General features: G+C 44.3%; 1 protein-coding gene across 1 annotated transcript in view; it reads left to right on the top strand.

The window, feature by feature from the left end:
• The window catches only part of vps8 (VPS8 subunit of CORVET complex), a 371,669-nt gene that overhangs the window by 288,840 nt on the left and 61,214 nt on the right, over window positions 1-21,615 (top strand). The window contains exons 37-40 of the mRNA XM_034184542.1: window positions 620-769; window positions 855-936; window positions 1,351-1,433; window positions 12,508-12,588. Of these exons, the coding sequence (XP_034040433.1) occupies window positions 620-769; window positions 855-936; window positions 1,351-1,433; window positions 12,508-12,588 (396 nt within the window). The remainder of the gene's footprint in view (window positions 1-619; window positions 770-854; window positions 937-1,350; window positions 1,434-12,507; window positions 12,589-21,615) is intronic.

Raw genomic sequence — 21,615 nt, 5'->3', positions numbered from 1 at the left:
GTGACCATGTGCAGTGATCAGTGTGTGTATGCAGGACGGTGTATTCAAGGACTCACTGCTGACCTCTTTAAATCTCCTTTGGAAATACAACATACATCCACAGTGCCACACTCTTCAGGAGAAGACAGTTTGTAGATATTAACAGATACATACATTTCAGCTTTGTAGTCGTGTTCTTATGAGCACAAATGCGCACAGTACCGTTGTGAGCGTGTGCAGGAGCTCCCGTGTCATGTTGTGTTCAGTGTCTGTGTAACCTGGAGTATGATTGTGTATTATACAGTGACACACAACTTTAGGCTGCTGTTGTGGGCAGTTGGGTGTGATTGCCTCATTTTTGCACTCAGGATGGTAACTGGGGTCAGACGTCAGCAATGGGATGCCATCCTGAGTTATGCAGTAGCCGTCATTTACAGCCCTCAAAACCTTCTGCAAAAATGTTTGATCACCAAAGCCTCCTTAGAGCTGACCCTCAGTGTCACGGGGATCTTTATTCTGCTTTTCTCTCTCTATTGTCTTAACTTTGATCATGACAGTGAGTTAGTCAGTTAGTTAGTTGTGTCATACTACTGTGAACCTGGACGTGATGGTTCCACTCTCTCTCTGACTCTGTCTGAAGACATTCAAGTTAAAACTGGTCCAACTCTGTGAGAGAAGATCTGAAGTGGACCAGAGATCACAGACGCTGATGGGAATCGAAGCTTCGCTGGATGAAATCATCGCCCTGTGTAACCGAAGCTCTCACAACCTCGACGCCAAGCAAAGAGAGGTAGTGTGTGTGTGCCTGTGTGCGTGTGCATGGACGTGTGCGTGTGCATATTGATAACCTCCTCATTGATACATTTTTCTGACAGGATCTGTGGTTTCCACTGCTGGAAACTATGATGGATTCTCAGAAACTAGTCAAGGAGCCGAGTGATAAACATGTCTCTGAGGGTAAACACACACACACACACACAGTGTAGTTCTTCTCTTTCAGTTCTTCAATAATTCGGATGGTTTTTGGCGTGACACTCGGCCTACCCACTGTGCATATAACTTATACAAAAATTGGCTTAATTGCAACTATTAATGAAGTAATTAGGTAATTAATCATAAAAATGAAAGATTGTTGTTCAGTTCTTGACTGATTTGGATGAACTTTGGATCTGCCCAATATGCACATACAGTTATTAATTAGTTATTAACAAGGTAATGGCCCGAACCTCAGAACCACCACACGCTGAGTGTTTGTTCCACTAAAACTGTGCCGGAGCTGCTCGTTGGAGCGCGCGCACGCGTGTGTGTGCGTGTGTGTGTGGGTGTGTGTGTGCGTGTGTGTGTGTTAATTATGATGTGTGTGTTTGTCAGTGTTGAAGGAGCTGACAATGAAGGTTCTGAACAGCATGAGCACAGTGATCTCTCTGCCAGCCATCATCCAGAGAATACTGCAGGTAATAATAACCCTCCGAGTGTGTGTGTGCACGTGTCAGTTAGCCTGTCTGACTCTGTGTTGACACTCTGCTGACCACTGCTGACTCGTTCCCACTCATAAAAACCCAACTTCAGAGTCTGGTTTCTGTTTGAACTTATTCATGGTCCTCCCTTGATGCTGAGACCCTGATCCATGTGTTTATCTCTTCTAGATTGGACTACTGCAATGTTCTATTTTCTGCTTTACCACAGTCCAGCATTAAGGCTCTCCAATTGGTTCAAAATGCTGCAGCCAGACTTTTGACAGGAAGCAGAAAGTTTGACCACATTACACCCATTTTGGCGTCTCTTCACTGGCTTCCTGTCCCAGTGAGATCAGATTTTAGGGTTCTGTTACTAGTCTATAAAATTGTTCATGGACTGGCACGTCCTTACTTAGCTGACCTAATTAAACCCTATGTACTGACCTGGGCTCTGCATTCTCAAGGTGCAGGACTACTTTGTGTCCCTAGGGTGAATAAGAAGTCTGTGGGTCACAGAGCTTTCTGTTATCGTGCCCCTGTTCTGTGGAATGATCTCCCTGTATTCTGGGGAGATTTTCAAGTCCAGACATAAGACGCACTTATTTTCCCGTTCGTATGACTAACATACTGGTATAGTATGTTTCTATGCTTTTTACTGTTTTAAATTCATTTTATTAGTAAACAGAGCGTGCCGCGGCCTCAACTTTATCTAAATTCTGGGTCTTTTAGTGAAGTTTAGGGCTAGTGGCCGGCGATCACCTTAGTATTTCTTCTGTTTTTCTTGTTGTTTAATGCTGACAAATTATACTGTATTTCTTGTCTTTCTGATGCCTGATTCTGTTTTGTCTCTGTTTGAGGTGCAGCTCCATCCAGAGATGGGTGTGGTGTCTGTTTCTGTAACCCTTCTGTCCTGTGCACCGGCAACATTTCCTCCATATTTGTTTTGTGAATTGTTTTGTAATTTGTGTCTGTAGTATGGCCCAAGCAGAGGGTCGCCCCTTTGAGTCTAGTCTGCTTGAGGTTTCTTCCTCAGATCATCAGAGGGAGTTTTTTCTTACCATCGTCATCTGTGTTCTTGCTCTGGGGGTTGGTAAGGTTAGACCTTACTCTGTGAAGCACCTTGAGGCAACTTTGTTGTGATTTGGTCCTATATAAATACAAATAAATTAAATTATCTTGTGAGAGGAACAGCAGAAGCTGCAGAAGGCTGCAGACAAACAAACAATGACTTCAACTGAGCAAATTCAGAGGATAGCATGTCAACCTTATCAGACAAGATCAGGTCATGGCTGCTCTTCTTTGCTGTAGCAGTAAGGGCCCCAGAATGTGGGCGTTTTACGTGGTTTGGAGGCCAGTGTTGCAGAGGGCATCTCAGCTTCAAACCTGGCCGGTCTAGCCAATCTCTCTGCCAGTGGTATGAAAATGCAGTTGAAGCAAGCATCTTCTGTGAGTGCTTGTTTGAAGTGTCCAGGCCCAAGACATGATGGGCTTAAATTATGGCTGGGCTCAGAGGGGACAAACAGCAGCTGCATGCATGCACCAATGCGGTTGAAATTAGTGTGTGTGTGAGTGTGTGTGTGTGTAGTAAGTGAAGCACACTCAGTACGCAACACAATCAAACACTGGCAAAATGTGGTAGAAGCAGGGAGCAGAACACATACTCTGTCCACCAGCCACTTAACTCAGCGCTACGGGATGCTCATGGCAGTGAGCGGAATGCACGCACAAGCGCCTCTGAGCCACACCCAGGTGTCATAATGTTAGAGGACCAAATGGTGTTGTAGCAGGGACACTCGCACTGCAGCGGCCAAAGTCAGCACGGTGTGTCCCAAATCAAATCAAATCAATTTTATTTATATAGCGCCAAATCACAACAAACAGTTGCCCCAAGGCGCTTTATATTGTAAGGCAAAGCCATACAATAATTACGGAAAAACCCCAACAGTCAAAAAGACCCCCTGTGAGCAAGCACTTGGCGACAGTGGGAAGGAAAAACTCCCTTTTAACAGGAAGAAACCTCCAGCAGAACCAGGCTCAGGGAGGGGCAGTCTTCTGCTGGGACTGGTTGGGGCTGAGGGAGAGAACCAGGAAAAAGACATGCTGTGGAGGGGAGCAGAGATCAATCACTAATGATTAAATGCAGAGTGGTGCATACAGAGCAAAAAGAGAAAGAAACACTCAGTGCATCATGGGAACCCCCCAGCAGTCTAAGTCTATAGCAGCATAACTAAAGGATGGTTCAGGGTCACCTGATCCAGCCCTAACTATAAGCTTTAGCAAAAAGGAAAGTTTTAAGCCTAATCTTAAAAGTAGAGAGGGTGTCTGTCTCCCTGATCCGAATTGGGAGCTGGTTCCACAGGAGAGGAGCCTGAAAGCTGAAGGCTCTGCCTCCCATTCTACTCTTACAAACCCTAGGAACTACAAGTAAGCCTGCAGTCTGAGAGCGAAGCGCTCTATTGGGGTGATATGGTACTACATTTGACACTCGCAAATGCACTGTCTTGGTTTTGTTGGATTTGTCATCTGCATTTGACACAGTTGACCATGGCATCCTGATCAGGAGACTACAGGATCTGGTGGGGATGTCAGGTCCTGTATTAGAGTGGTTTAGCTCCTACCTGGTTGGTAGAACTTTTAGTGTGTCTGTTGATAATGTGATGTCTGAGTCTGCTGACCTTTTGTGGGGTGTGCCGCAGGGCTCGGTTCTGGGACCTATTTTATTTCTTTTGTATATCATCCCTCTCGGCAAGTTGATCCAGCAGTTTTGTGACGTATCCTATCATCTCTATGCTGATGACCTGCAGCTGTACTGCTCCTTTAAAACAACTGAGACCCAGAAACTCAATTCTTTAACCAATTGTCTCACCAAAGTTAAGGAATGGCTCAGTGAAAACAGCTTGCAGCTGAACTCTGATAAGACTGAAACATTGATTGTTGCTCCGGAGAGTGCCGTGCCTGCTATTAGGCTGCACCTTGGTGAACTGAATAATTCAGTTAAGGGCAGCCTGCGCAATCTTGGCATTATCTTGGATAAAGGGATGTCTCTGGAACATCATACGAAACAGTTAGTTAGGAATTGTTTTTTCCAGATCCGGAATATCTCTAAACTTCGAAAAATGGTGTCTTTTGAAGAGTTAGAGATGATTGTACATGCTTTTATATCTTCGCGACTGGATTACTGTAACAGCCTGTTCACGTTTCTTAATAAGAAAGAACTGGCTCGTTTGCAGGTTGTGCAAAACTCCGCTGCATGGCTTCTGACCTGCACCCACAGGAGAGCCCATATTAGCCCAATACTCAAGTCCCTGCATTGGCTCCCTGTCTCGTTTAGGACAAATTATAAAATCCTGGTGCTTACATTTAGAGCTCTGCATGGGCAGGCTCCGGAATACATCAAGGAACTGATCCAACCGTATGTGTCCACCAGGGGCCTGAGGTCCTCCAACCTGAACCTGCTGATGGTTCCTCGTACCTGTTTTAAAACTCGAGGGGACAGATCTTTTAAAGCCGTGGCGCCGCGCCTTTGGAATGAGCTTCCCTGCTCCCTTCGCTCGATAGACTCTGTCGATGTTTTTAAAAAGCAACTTAAGACTCACCTTTTTAAAATTGCATTTTAGCTTGATTTTCTTTTAAATGTTTGTATGTGTTATTTTGTATTTATTGATTTTATCATGTGAAGCACTTTGTGACCCTGGTCTGTGAAAAGTGCTATATAAATAAAGTTTACTTACTTACTTACTTACTATGAGGTCCCTAAGATAAGATGGGACCTGATTATTCAAAACCTTATAAGTAAGAAGAAGAATTTTAAATTCTATTCTAGAATTAACAGGAAGCCAATGAAGAGAGGCCAATATGGGTGAGATATGCTCTCTCCTTCTAGTCCCTGTCAGTACTCTAGCTGCAGCATTTTGAATTAACTGAAGGCTTTTCAGGGAACTTTTAGGACAACCTGATAATATTGAATTACAATAGTCCAGCCTAGAGGAAATAAATGCATGAATTAGTTTTTCAGCATCACTCTGAGACAAGACCTTTCTAATTTTAGAGATATTGCGCAAATGTAAAAAAGCAGTCCTACATATTTGTTTAATATGTGCATTGAATGACATATCCTGATCAAAAATGACTCCAAGATTTCTCACAGTATTACTAGAGGTCAGGGTAATGCCATCCAGATCTGCCTCCCCGGATTTGATCCTTTTGGTTGCCTGTTTGATCATTTTGTATTATGTTTTCTCTGGTTTGTTTATTATGTATCTTTGGTGTTTTATTATCTTGTTGTATTCTTTTTGTTTTTGTTTTTGTTTTCTGTGATCATTTGTTCTAGTCATTCCATTGTTTTACTGTAGGTACTGGTTTTGTTTCTGTTCTTTCTTTATTTTTTGTGATGTTATTAGTTAGACTTCAGCCACGTTCTGTTCTACTTCTAATCGGTTTATTTGATTCACGTTTCCTGTTGTTGGTCTGTGGGCACGTGATACTTTCACCATTGGTTTTCATTCACTGACTCCTTTTGCTTTTGATCTGCTTCGTTTTCACTCACACACTCTCTCTCTCGCTTCTCATCCCGTCTCTTTGGTTCTCCAGACCACACCTCCTTCCAGAACCCTCAATCACACGTGCACCTTGTTACATCACCTGTTATTTAGCGCTCACTTCCCTCACTGCGGTGCCAGCTTGTTGATCTTCATATCTTTGTTCCAGCCTTGATTTTGCCTCGTATGCCTCAGTGTTTTTTAACCTTGTTCTGTTTATCTTGATTTTGCCTTCTGCCTTTGCCTCCAATATTGTATCTCTCCGTGCCTTTGACCTCAGCCTCTTCCTGACCATGTATTTTTGCCTTGCAAAATCTGTGCCTTTGCTACGCTGCCTGCCTTTCTGTGTACCAGACCCTGGACTGTTTGTGAGATAAAGTTTCTTATTATATTGTACGTATCATCTGAGAGTTTGCATTTGTGTCCGCCTACCTTCTGTGCCACGCAACCACGTATCATGACACCCAATTCCAATGAAGTTGGGACGTTGTGTAAAATGTAAATAAAAACAGAATACAATGATTTTCAAATCCTCTTCAACCTATATTCAACTGAATACACCACAAAGACAAGATATTTAATGTTCAAACTGATAAACGTTATTGTTTTTGTGCAAATATTTGCTCATTTTGAAATGGATGCCTGCAACACGTTTCAAAAAGCTGGGACAGTGGTATGTTTCCCACTGTGTTACATCACCTTTCCTTCTAACAACACTCAATAAGCGTTTGGGAACTGAGGACACTAATTGTTGAAGCTTTGTAGGTGGAATTCTTTCCCATTCTTGCTTGATGTACAACTTTAGTTGTTCAACAGTCCGGGGTCTCCGTTGTCGTATTTTGCGCTTCATAATGCGCCACACATTTTCAATGGGCGACAGGTCTGGACTGCAGGCAGGCCAGTCTAGTACCCGCACTCTTTTACTACGAAGCCACGCTGTTGTAACACGTGCAGAATGTGGCTTGGCATTGTCTTGCTGAAATAAGTAGGAATGTCCCTGAAAAAGACGTTGCTTGGATGGCAGCATGTGTTGCTCCAAAACCTGGATGTACCTTTCAGCATTGATGGTGCCATCACAGATGTATAAGTTGTCCATGCCATGGGCACTAACACACCCCCATACCATCACAGATGTGTAGGTTTAAATGAGTCAACACCCCTGAGTCACACTAACTGTCAGAATGCTCGAAGCACGAGTCGAGGAGGAGGATTAGCAGCAATCTTCCACTCCAGCTTATTAATTAATCAAAGACCCAGACAGAGCTTTAATTCATTTGAAAGCTTGACTCTTAGTCTTGTCCATCCAAATTGGATTTTTCAGACCTTTTGTCTGACTTAGTGCTTAGCTCAGATAAGATAATTATAGTGGGTGATTTTAACATCCACACAGATGCTGAGAATGACAGCCTCAACACTGCATTTAATCTATTATTAGACTCTATTGGCTTTGCTCAAAATGTAAATGAGTCCACCCACCACTTTAATCATATCTTAGATCTTGTTCTGACTTATGGTATGGAAATTGAAGACTTAACAGTATTCCCTGAAAACTCCCTTCTGTCTGAAGGGAGTTTCTTCGCTCTCAGACTGCAGGCTTACTTGTAGTTCCTAGGGTTTGTAAGAGTAGAATGGGAGGCAGAGCCTTCAGCTTTCAGGCTCCTCTCCTGTGGAACCAGCTCCCAATTCAGATCAGGGAGACAGACACCCTCTCTACTTTTAAGATTAGGCTTAAAACTTTCCTTTTTGCTAAAGCTTATAGTTAGGGCTGGATCAGGTGACCCTGAACCATCCCTTAGTTATGCTGCTATAGACGTAGACTGCTGGGGGGTTCCCATGATGCACTGTTTCTTTCTCTTTTTGCTCTGTATGCACCACTCTGCATTTAATCATTAGTGATCGATCTCTGCTCCCCTCCACAGCATGTCTTTTTCCTGGTTCTCTCCCTCAGCCCCAACCAGTCCCAGCAGAAGACTGCCCCTCCCTGAGCCTGGTTCTGCTGGAGGTTTCTTCCTGTTAAAAGGGAGTTTTTCCTTCCCACTGTAGCCAAGTGCTTGCTCACAGGGGGTCGTTTTGACCGTTGGGGTTTTGCATAATTATTGTATGGCCTTGCCTTACAATATAAAGCGCCTTGGGGCAACTGTTTGTTGTGATTTGGCGCTATATAAAAAAATTGATTGATTGATTGATTGATCATTTCTTAATAACATTTACATTTACTCTGATGGACTACCCAGCAGTGGGGAATAAGTTTCATTACACTAGAAGTCTTTCAGAAAGCGCTGTAACTAGGTTTAAGGATATGATTCCTTCTTTGTTATGTTCTCCAATGCCATATACCAACACAGTGCAGAGTAGCTACCTAAACTCTGTGAGTGAGATAGATTATCTCATCAATAGCTTTACATCCTCATTGAGCACAACTTTGGATGCTGTAGCTCCTCTGAAAAAGAGAGCTTTAAATCAGAAGTGCCTGACTCCGTGGTATAACTCACAGACTCGCAGCTTAAAGCAGATAACCCGTAAGTTGGAGAGGAAATGGCGTCTCACTAATTTAGAAGATCTTCACTTAGCCTGGAAAAAGAGTCTGTTGCTCTGTAAAAAAGCCCTCTGTAAAGCTAGGACATCTTACTATTCATCACTAATTGAAGAAAATAAGAACAACCCCAGGTTTCTTTTCAGCACTGTAGCCAGGCTGACAAAGAGTCAGAGCTCTATTGAGCCGAGTATTCCTTTAACTTTAACTAGTAAATACTTCTTGACTTTCTTTGCAAATTAAATTTTAACTATTAGAGAAAAAATTATTCATAACTATCCCAAAGACATATCTTTATGTTCGGCTGCCTTCAGTGGTATTTGGTTAGACTCTTTCTCTCCGATTGTTCTGTCTGAGTTACTTTCATTAGTCACTTCCTCCAAACCATCAACATGTCTTTTAGACCCCATTCCTACCAGGCTGCTCAAGGAAGCCCTACCGTTAATTAATGCTTCCATCTTAAATGTGATCAATCTATCTTTATTAGTTGGCTATCTACCACAGGGTTTTAAGGTGGCAGTAATTAAACCATTACTTAAAAAGCCATCACTTGACCCAGCTATCTTAGCTAATTATAGGCCAATCTCCAACCTTCCTTTTCTCTCAAAAATTCTTGAAAGGGTAGTTGTAAAACAGCTAACTGATCATCTGCAGAGGAGTGGTCTATTTGAAGAGTTTCAGTCAGGTTTTAGAATTCATCATAGTACAGAAACAGCATTAGTGAAGGTTACAAATGATCTTCTTATGGCCTCAGACAGTGGACTCATCTCTGTGCTCGTCCTGTTAGACCTCAGTGCAGCTTTTGATACTGTTGACCATAAAATTTTATTACAGAGAATAGAGCATGCCATAGGTATTAAGGGCACTGCGCTGCGGTGGTTTGAATCATATTTATCTAATAGATTACAGTTTGTTCATGTAAATGGGGAGTCTTCTTCACAGACTAAGGTTAATTATGGAGTTCCACAAGGTTCTGTGCTAGGACCAATTTTATTCACTTTATACATGCTTCCCTTAGGCAGTATTATTAGAAAGCATTGCTTAAATTTTCATTGTTACGCAGATGATACCCAGCGTTATCTATCCATGAAGCCAGAGGACACACACCAATTAGTTAAACTGCAGGAATGTCTTACAGACATAAAGACATGGATGACCTCTAATTTCCTGCTTTTAAATTCAGATAAAACTCATTATTGTACTTGGCCCCACAAATCTTAGAAACATGGTGTCTAACCAGATCCTTACTCTGGATGGCATTACCCTGACCTCCAGTAATACTGTGAGAAATCTTGGAGTCATTTTAGATTAGGATATGTCCTTCAATGCACATATTAAGCAAATATGTAGGACTGCTTTTTTGCATTTGTGCAATATCTCTAAAATTAGAAAGGTCTTGTCTCAGAGTGATGCTGAAAAGCTAATTCATGCATTTATTTCCTCCAGGCTGGACTATTATAATTCATTATTATCAGGTCGTCCTAAAAGTTCCCTGAAAAGCCTTCAGTTAATTCAAAATGCTGCAGCTAGAGTACTGACGGGGACTAGAAGGAGAGAGCATATTTCACCCATATTGGCCTCGCTTCATTGGCTTCCTGTTAATTCTAGAATAGAATTTAAAATTCTTCTTCTTACTTATAAGGTTTTGAATAATCAGGTCCCATCTTATCTTAGGGACCTCATAGTACCATTTCACCCCAATAGAGTGCTTCGCTCTCAGACTGCAGGCTTACTTGTAGTTCCTAGGGTTTGTAAGAGTAGAATGGGAGGCAGAGCCTTCAGCTTTCAGGCTCCTCTCCTGTGGAACCAGCTCCCAATTCAGATCAGGGAGACAGACACCCTTTCTACTTTTAAGATTAGGCTTAAAACTTTCCTTTTTGAAAAAGCTTATAGTTAGGGCTGGATCAGGTGACCCTGAACCATCCCTTAGTTATGCTGCTATAGACTTAGACTGCTGGGGGGTTCCCATGATGTACTGAGTGTTTCTTTCTCTTTTTGCTCTGTATGCACCACTCTGCATTTAATCATTAGTGATTGATCTCTGCTCCCCTCCACAGCATGTCTTTTTCCTGGTTCTCTCCCCTCAGCCCCAACCAGTCCCAGCAGAAGACTGCCCCTCCGTGAGCCTGGTTCTGCTGGAGGTTTCTTCCTGTTAAAAGGGAGTTTTCCTTCCCACTGTCGCCAAGTGCTTGCACATAGGGGGTCGTTTTGACCGTTGGGGTTTTTCTGTAATTATTGTATGACTTTTACCTTACAGTATAAAGCGCCTTGGGGCAACTGTTTGTTGTGATTTGGCGCTATATAAATAAAATTGATTTGATTTGATTTGTCCATGCCATGGGCACTAACACACCCCCATACCATCACAGATGCTGGCTTTTGAACTTTGTGCTGGTAACAATCTGGATGGTGTTTTTCCGCTTTTGTCCAGAGGACACGACATCCATGATTTCCAAAAACAATTTGAAATGTGGACTCATCAGACCACAGCACACTTTTACACTTTGTGTCTGTCCATTTCAAATGAGCTCGGGCCCAGAGAAGGCGGCAGTGTTTCTGGATGTTGTTGATGTTTGACTTTCACTTTGCATGGTAGAGTTTTAACTTGCACTTGTAGATGTAGCGACGAACTGTGTTAACTGATAATGATTTTCTGAAGTGTTCCTGAGTCCACGCGGTAAGATCCTTTACACAGTGATGTTGGTTTTTAATGCAGTGCCGCCTGAGGGATCGAAGGTCACGGGCATTCAATGTTGGTTTTCGACCTTGCCGTTTCCGTGTAGAAAGTTCTCCAGATTCTCTGAGTCTTCTGATTATATTATGGACTGTAGATGATAGAATCCCTAAATTCCTTGCAATTTAACGTTGAGAAACATTGTTCTTAAACTGTTGGACTATTTTTTTCACACAGTTGTTCACAAAGGGGTGATCCTCACCCCATCTTTGCATGTTAACGGCTGAGACTTTTATACCCAATCATGACACTCACCTGTTTCCAATTAACCTGTTCACCTGTGGAATGTTTCCAAACAGGTGTTCTTGGAGCATTCATTAACTTTCCCAGTCTTTTGTTGCCACTGTCCCAGCTTTTTTGAAATGTGTTGCAGGCATCCATTTCAAAATGAGCAAATATTTGCACAAAAACAATAAAGGTTATCAGTTTGAACATTAAATATCTTGTCTTTGTGGTGGAGGACCTAAATGAGATGGTGAGATGCTGAAGAGCTTCACGCGTCATGTCCGCAACACGTACATATAATAAAAAATACCCTCGGCTGTATGAGCAGTGTGTTCTGTATCATCTGCAGTTGTTTAAGTAATTATTAGATTCCAAGAACTGAGTTTGCAGCTAGCAACCTGTACTGTGACGTCACAGTACAGCTCTCCTCTGATTGGCTGTCACCCCTGCCACTCAGAATGTAAACTGAATGCTAACATCTGCTAAATATCTTTTAAATCACTTCAGAGGTATTATTAGGTTCTCAAAACAGTGTTTTCAGTTTTAGAAGTGTTTAGTTCTCGCGAGCTTTTACATATGTGACAAAGAGGTTATATTTACACACAAATGAAACAGCGTTTCCACCTAGCTAGCAGCATGTGACGTCACCATGCTAACGTCTTCAAGATCATGCCATAAAATTTGGTACAGAATGTCACATTTTAAAGTCTTAAAATACCACTTAAAATATGTCAACGTTAGCCTTCTGTGAACTTGTCCAAGGTCTGTGTCCCAAGAATGTTCCCTGTGAATTTGAAGAGCCTGGTCGTAACAGGACTGGACTTATGCTGACCACAGACGGATGGACGCACGTCAGGCCTTCGCAATACCCGATGGCCATATGTTGAAAAAGAAAAGAAAAGAAAAACAAGTATTTCTTGATCTTATTGTTATTTCTTCGATTAAACTTTCTGTGTGTGTGTGTGTGTGTGTGTGTGTGTGTGTGTGTGTGTGTGTGTGTGTGTGTGTGTGTGTGTGTGTGTGTGCGTGTGCGTGTGTTAGGATCCTGTTTATGGGAAAGGACAGCTGGCAGAAATCCAAGGCCTTGTTCTGGGCATGTTGGAGACTTTTAACTATGAGCAGGTAAGTACAGGTGTGTGTGTGTGTGTGTGTGTGTGTGTGTGTGTGTGTGTGTGTGTGTGTGTGTGTGTGTGTGTGTGTGTGTGTGTGTGTGTGTGTGTGTGTGTGTGTGTGTGTGTGTGTGTGTGTGTGTGTGTGAGAGAGAGATCAGGTGGAGAACACACCCTGGTTTTAAGTGTTGCTGCATTCTTGACCATAAAAGTCCTGCCTCTGTCTTACCTATTGCACTAAATCATAAAATGATGGTGATACACAATCAGACGTTCAGGGAAGGTACTCAACCTGAAGTACTCGTTCCCCGTACCCACGGCCCATTCCCTGTACCCGCGGCTCGTTCCTCCTACCCGCGGCTTGTTCCTCCTACCCGCGGCTCGTTCCCCGTCCCCACGGCTCAATCCTCCTACCCACGGCCCGTGGCCGGTTCCCCGTACCCGTGGCCCGTTCCCCGTACCCGCGGCTCCTTCCCCGTACCCGCGGCTCGTTCCTCGTACCAGAGCTGATAGCATTTTAAAGCACCCTGAGTTTCCAGATATGAAACAGGTGAGATTGGTGCAGGGTTTGACAGAAGGAGACGTGTTTCTCAGTGTTTATGTGACTCTTTGAAGATATCGCACATGCCATCTTTTCTTGGGAAGCGTTCGTGTCTAGCAAAGAAGAGCAGGTGTTGTCAGGAAGTAACCAACAGGTTCAGATTTGGGCAGAAAGTGGTGTCAGGTTTCATTGAGACCACAAACTCCGCCCAGAGTGAACACATCTTGGAGACACAGCACACAGACGCATCATAGAGTCACGGCACACAGACACAGCACAGAGACACGGCACACAGACGCAACATAGAGACACGGCACAAAGATGCAGCATAGAGACACGGCACACAGATGCAGCATAGAAACACAGCACACAGACACACAGCACCCAGACGCAGCATAGAAACACTGCACACAGACACACATCACACAGACGCAGCATAGAAACACGGCACACAGATGCAGCATAGAAACACTGCACACAGACACACAGCACCCAGACGCAGCATAGAAACACTGCACACAGACACACAGCACACAGACGCAGCATAGAAACACAGCACACAGACACACAGCACACAGACGCAGCATAGAGACACGGCACACAGATGCAGCACAGAGACACGGCACACAGATGCAGCATAGAAACACGGCACACAGACACACAGCACACAGATGCAGCATAGAAACACGGCACACAGATGCAGCACAGAGACACAGCACACAGACACAGCACAGAGACACGGCACACAGATGCAGCATAGAAACACGGCACACAGACACACAGCACACAGACGCAGCATAGAAACACGGCACACAGACGCAGCATAGAAACACTGCACACAGACACACAGCACACAGACGCAGCATAGAAACACGGCACACAGACACAGCACAGAGACACGGCACACAGATGCAGCATAGAAACACGGCACACAGACACAGCACAGAGACACGGCACACAGACGCAGCATAGAAACACGGCACACAGACACACAGCACACAGACGCAGCATAGAAACATGGCACACAGACACAGCATAGAGACACGGCACCCAGACATAGATACACAGACACAGCACACAGACACACAGCACACAGATGCAGCATAGAGACACGGCACCCAGACACAGATACACAGACACACCATAGAGACACAGCACACAGACACAGAGACAGCACACAGACACAGAGACAACATACAAACACAGACACACAGACACAGACACACAGACACAGATACACAGACACAGCGTAGAGACACGGCACACAGACAGATACACAGACACAGCACACAGACACAGCATAGAGACACAGCACACAGACAGCACACAGACACAGATACACAGACACAGCATAGAGACACAGCACACAGACAGCACACAGACACAGATACACAGACACAGCATAGAGACACGGCACACAGACACACAGCACACAGATGCAGCATAGAGACACGGCACACAGACACAGATACACAGACACAGCACACAGACACAGCATAGAGACACATCACACAGACACAGAGACAGCACACAGACACAGAGACAGCACACAGACACAGAGACAACACACAAACACAGACACACAACACACAGCACACAGACACAGACAGCACACAGAGACAACACACAAACACAGCACACAGACACAGACAGCACACAGACACAGAGCACACAAACACAGCACACAGACACAAACAGCACACAGACACAGCACACAGACACAGAGACAGCACATAGACACAGCACACAGACACCCAGACACAGAGACAGCACACAGACACAGCACACAGACACAGAGACAGCACATAGACACAGCACACAGACACCCAGACACAGAGACAGCACACAGACACAGCACACAGACACAGAGACAGCACACAGACACAGAGACAGCACATAGACACAGACACCCAGACACAGAGACAGCACACAGACACACAGCACATAGACGCAGCATAGAGACACGGCACACAGCATACAAACACAGATACACAGACACAGATACACAGCACACAGACACCGTTCACAGACGCAGCATAGAGACATGGCACACACACACAGCACACAGACAGAGACAGCACATAGACACAGCACACAGACAGAGACAGCACACAAACACAGCACACAGACACAGAGACAGCACACAGACACAGAGACAGCACACAGACACAGCACACAGACACAGAGACAGCACATAGACACAGACACCCAGACACAGAGACAGCACACAAACACAGCACACAGACACAGAGACAGCACACAGACACAGACACACAGCACACAGACACAGCATAGAGACACGGCACACAGAGACAGCACACAAACACAGCACACAGAGACAGAGACAGCACACAGACACACAGCACATAGACGCAGCATAGAGACACGGCACACAGACGCAGCATAGAGACATGGCACACAGACACAGAGACAGCACACAAACACAGCACACAGACACAGAGACAGCACACAGACACAGCACACAGACACCCAGACACAGAGACAGCACACAAACACAGCACACAGACACAGAGACAGCACGCAGACACGGCACACAGACACAGAGACAGCACACAAACACAGAGACAGCACACAGACACAGCACACAGACACCCAGACACAGAGACAGCACACAAACACAGCACACAGACACAGAGACAGCACGCAGACACAGCGCACAGACACAGAGACAGCACACAAACACAGCACACAGACACAGAGACAGCACACAGACACAGACACAGAGACAGCACACAAACACAGAGACAGCACATAGACACAGACACCCAGACACAGAGACAGCACACAAACACAGCACACAGACACAGAGACAGCACACAGACACAGACACACAGCACACAGACGCAGCATAGAGACACGGCACACAGACACAGAGACAGCACACAAACACAGCACACAGAGACAGAGACAGCACACAGACACACAGCACATAGACGCAGCATAGAGACACGGCACACAGACGCAGCATAGAGACATGGCACACAGACACAGAGACAGCACAAACACAGCACACAGACACAGAGACAGCACACAGCACACAGACACCCAGACACAGAGACAGCACACAAACACAGCACACAGACACAGAGACAGCACGCAGACACAGTGCACAGACACAGAGACAGCACACAAACACAGCACACAGACACAGAGACAGCACACAAACACAGCACACAGACACCCAGACACAGAGACAGGACACAGAGACAGCACACAGACACAGAGACAGCACACAGACACAGAGACAGCACACAGACAAAGACAGCACACAGACACAGAGACAACACAGAGACACAGCACACAGAGACAGCACACAAACACAGACAGCACACAGACAGCACACAGACACAGAGACAGCACACAGACACACAGATACAGCACACTGACACAGACACACAGACACAGCACACAGACACACAGATACAGACACATATACAGCACACAGACACACAGCACACAGATACAGCACACAGACACACAGCACACAGATACAGCACACAGACAGCACACAGACACAGCACACAGACAGCACACAGACACAGCACACACACACAGAGACAGCACACAGACAGCACACAGACACAGCACACACACACAGAGACAGCAGACAGACACACAGCACACAAACACAGACAGCACACAGACACAGCACACAGACACAGAGACAGCACACTGACACACAGACACAGCACACAGACACAGATACAGACACAGATACAGCACACAGACACAGCACACAGACACACAGATACAGACACAAATACACAGTACACAGAGACAGCACAGAGACACGGCACACAGACGCAGCATAGAGACATGGCACACAGACACAGAGACAGCATACAAACACAGCACACAGACACAGAGACAGCACACAGCACACAGACACCCAGAGACAGCACACAGACACAGCGCACAGACACAGAGACAGCACACAAACACAGCACACAGACACCCAGACACAGAGACAGGACACAAACACAGCACACAGACACAGAGACAGCACACAGACAAAGACAGCACACAGAAACAGACAGACTACATTTTTCAGAGGAATTCCCCAGGATATGTGCAGACAGGTCATCAGAAACATAGACAGGTCATCAGAAACTTAGACAGGTCATCAGAAACTTAGACAGGTCATCAGAAACATAGACAGGTCATCAGAAACCTAGGTCATCAGAAACATAGACAGGTCATCAGAAACCTAGACAGGTCATCAGAAACCTAGACAGGTCATCAGAAACTTAGACAGGTCATCAGAAACCTAGACAGGTCGTCAGAAACTTAGACAGGTCATCAGAAACGTAGGTCATCAGAAACATAGACAGGTCATCAGAAACGTAGGTCATCAGAAACATAGACAGGTCATCAGAAACGTAGGTCATCAGAAACCTAGACAGGTCATCAGAAACCTAGACAGGTCATCAGAAACGTAGGTCATCAGAAACTTAGACAGGTGATCAGAAACTTAGACAGGTCATCAGAAACCTAGACAGGTCATCAGAAATCTAGACAGGTCATCAGAAACCTAGGTCATCAGACACCTAGACAGGTTATCAGAAACTTAGGTCATCAGAAACTTAGACAGGTCATCAGAAACCTAGACAGGTCATCAGAAACTTAGACAGGTCATCAGAAACCTAGACAGGTCATCAGAAACTTAGACAGGTCATCAGAAACTTAGACAGGTCATCAGAAACCTAGACAGGTCATCAGAAATCTAGACAGGTCATCAGAAACCTAGGTCATCAGACACCTAGACAGGTCATCAGAAACGTAGGTCATCAGAAACCTAGACAGGTCATCAGAAACATAGACAGGTCATCAGAAACTTAGACAGGTCATCAGAAACCTAGACAGGTCATCAGAAACGTAGACAGGTCATCACAAACCTAGACAGGTCATCAGAAACTTAGACAGGTCATCAGAAACGTAGGTCATCAGAAACATAGACAGATCATCAGAAACTTAGACAGGTCATCAGAAACTTAGGTCATCAGAAACTTAGACAGGTCATCAGAAACATAGACAGGTTATCAGAAACTTAGGTCATCAGAAACTTAGACAGGTCATCAAAAACCTAGACAGGTCATCAGAAACTTAGACAGGTCATCAGAAACGTAGGTCATCAGAAACTTAGACAGGTCATCAGAAACCTAGACAGGTTATCAGAAACTTAGGTCATCAGAAACTTAGACAGGTCATCAAAAACCTAGACAGGTCATCAGAAACTTAGACAGGTCATCAGAAACCTAGACAGGTCATCAGAAACCTAGACAGGTCATCAGAAACTTAGACAGGTCATCAGAAACGTAGACAGGTCATCAGAAACCTAGACAGGTCATCAGAAATCTAGACAGGTCATCAGAAACCTAGGTCATCAGACACCTAGACAGGTCATCAGAAACGTAGGTCATCAGAAACTTAGACAGGTCATCAGAAACCTAGACAGGTCATCAGAAACTTAGACAGGTCATCAGAAACTTAGACAGGTCATCAGAAATCTAGACAGGTCATCAGAAACTTAGGTCATCAGACACCTAGACAGGTCATCAGAAACTTAGGTCATCAGAAATTTAGACAGGTCATCAGAAACTTAGGTCATCAGAAACCTAGACAGGTCATCAGAAATATAGACAGGTCATCAGAAACTTAGACAGGTCATCAGAAACCTAGACAGGTCATCAGAAACCTAGACAGGTCATCAGAAACCTAGACAGGTCATCAGAAATATAGACAGGTCATCAGAAACTTAGACAGGTCATCAGAAACTTAGACAGGTCATCAGAAACCTAGACAGGTCATCAGAAACCTAGACAGGTCATCAGAAACGTAGACAGGTCATCAGAAACCTAGACAGGTCATCACAAACCTAGACAGGTCATCAGAAACTTAGACAGGTCATCAGAAACGTAGGTCATCAGAAACATAGACAGATCATCAGAAACTTAGACAGGTCATCAGAAACTTAGTTCATCAGAAACTTAGACAGGTCATCAGAAACATAGACAGGTCATCAGAAACGTAGGTCATCAGAAACCTAGACAGGTCATCAGAAACCTAGACAGGTCATCAGAAACTTAGACAGGTCATCAGAAACCTAGACAGGTCATCAGACACCTAGACAGGTCATCAGAAACCTAGACAGGTCATCAGAAACCTAGACAGGTCATCAGAAACCTAGACAGGCCATCAGAAACGTAGACAGGTCATCAGAAACCTAGACAGGTCATCAGAAACCTAGGTCATCAGAAACATAGACAGGTCATCAGAAACCTAGACAGGTCATCAGAAACGTAGGTCATCAGAAACCTAGACAGGTCATCAGAAACTTAGGTCATCAGAAACTTAGACAGGTCATCAGAAACTTAGACAGGTCATCAGAAACTTAGACAGGTCATCAGAAACCTAGACAGGTCATCAGAAATCTAGACAGGTCATCAGAAACGTAGGTCATCAGACACCTAGACAGGTCATCAGAAACTTAGACAGGTCACCAGAAACCTAGACAGGTCATCAGAAACCTAGACAGGTCATCAGAAACGTAGACAGGTCATCCGAAACCTAGACAGGTCATCAGAAACGTAGGTCATCAGAAACATAGACAGATCATCAGAAACTTAGACAGGTCATCAGAAACATAGGTCATCAGAAACTTAGACAGGTCATCAGAAACTTAGACAGATCATCAGAAACTTAGACAGGTCATCAGAAACGTAGGTCATCAGAAACTTAGACAGGTCATCAGAAACCTAGACAGGTCATCAGAAACCTAGATAGGTCATCAGAAACTTAGACAGGTCATCAGAAACCTAGACAGGTCATCAGAAACGTAGGTCATCAGAAACCTAGACAGGTCATCAGAAACGTAGGTCATCAGAAACTTAGACAGGTCATCAGAAACTTAGACAGGTCATCAGAAACGTAGACAGGTCATCAGAAACCTAGACAGGTCATCAGAAACTTAGACAGGTCATCAGAAACCTAGGCCATCAGACACCTAGACAGGTTATCAGAAACTCAGGTCATCAGAAACTTAGACAGGTCATCAGAAACTTAGACAGGTCATCAGAAACCTAGACAGGTCATCAGAAACTTAGACAGGTCATCAGAAACGTAGACAGGTCATCAGAAACCTAGACAGGTCATCAGAAATCTAGACAGGTCATCAGAAACCTAGGTCATCAGAAACCTAGACAGGTCATCAGAAACGTAGGTCATCAGAAACATAGATCATCAGAAACTTAGACAGGTCATCAGAAACTTAGACAGGTCATCAGAAACTTAGGTCATCAGAAACGTAAGTCATCAGAAACGTAGACAGGTCATCAGAAACCTAGACAGGTCATCAGAAACCTAGGTCATCAGACACCTAGACAGGTCATCAGAAACCTAGGTCATCAGAAATCTAGACAGGTCATCAGAAACTTAGACCGGTCATCAGAAACTTAGACAGGTCATCAGAAACCTAGACAGGTCATCAGAAACCTAGACAGGTCATCAGAAACTTAGACAGGTCATCAGAAACCTAGACAGGTCATCAGAAATCTTGACAGGCCATCAGAAACTTAGACAGGTCATCAGAAACTTAGGTCATCAGAAACCTAGACAGGTCATCAGAAACCTAGACAGGTCATCAGAAACTTAGACAGGTCATCAGAAACCTAGACAGGTCATCAGAAACCTAGACAGGTCATCAGAAACTTAGACAGGTCATCAGAAACCTAGACAGGTCATCAGAAACTTAGGTCATCAGAAACTTAGACAGGTCATCAGAAACGTAGGTCATCAGAAACTTAGACAGGTCATCAGAAACTTAGACAGGTCATCAGAAACCTAGACAGGTCATCAGAAATCTAGACAGGTCATCAGAAACGTAGGTCATCAGACACCTAGACAGGTCATCAGAAACTTAGACAGGTCATCAGAAACTTAGACAGGTCATCAGAAACCTAGACAGGTCATCAGAAACGTAGACAGGTCATCAGAAACCTAGACAGGTCATCAGAAACTTAGACAGGTCATCAGAAACCTAGAGAGGTCATCAGAAACGTAGGTCATCAGAAACATAGACAGATCATCAGAAACTTAGACAGGTCATCAGAAACTTAGGTCATAAGAAACTTAGACAGGTTATCAGAAACCTAGACAGGTCATCAGAAACTTAGGTCATCAGAAACATAGACAGGTCATCAGAAACGTAAGTCATCAGAAACTTAGACAGGTCATCAGAAACCTAGACAGGTCATCAGAAACGTAGACAGGTCATCAGAAACCTAGACAGGTCATCAGAAACTTAGACAGGTCATCAGAAACTTAGACAGGTCATCAGAAACGTAGACAGGTCATCAGAAACCTAGACAGGTCATCAGAAATCTAGACAGGTCATCAGAAACCTAGGTCATCAGACACCTAGACAGGTTATCAGAAACCTAGGTCATGAGAAACGTAGACAGGTCATCAGAAACGTAGACA

Source organism: Thalassophryne amazonica, chromosome 13, assembly GCF_902500255.1.
Source record: "Thalassophryne amazonica chromosome 13, fThaAma1.1, whole genome shotgun sequence".
NCBI lineage: Eukaryota > Metazoa > Chordata > Actinopteri > Batrachoidiformes > Batrachoididae > Thalassophryne > Thalassophryne amazonica.
The sequence above is the reverse complement of the archived record's forward strand: the minus strand, read 5'-3'. Positions and strand labels throughout refer to the sequence as shown.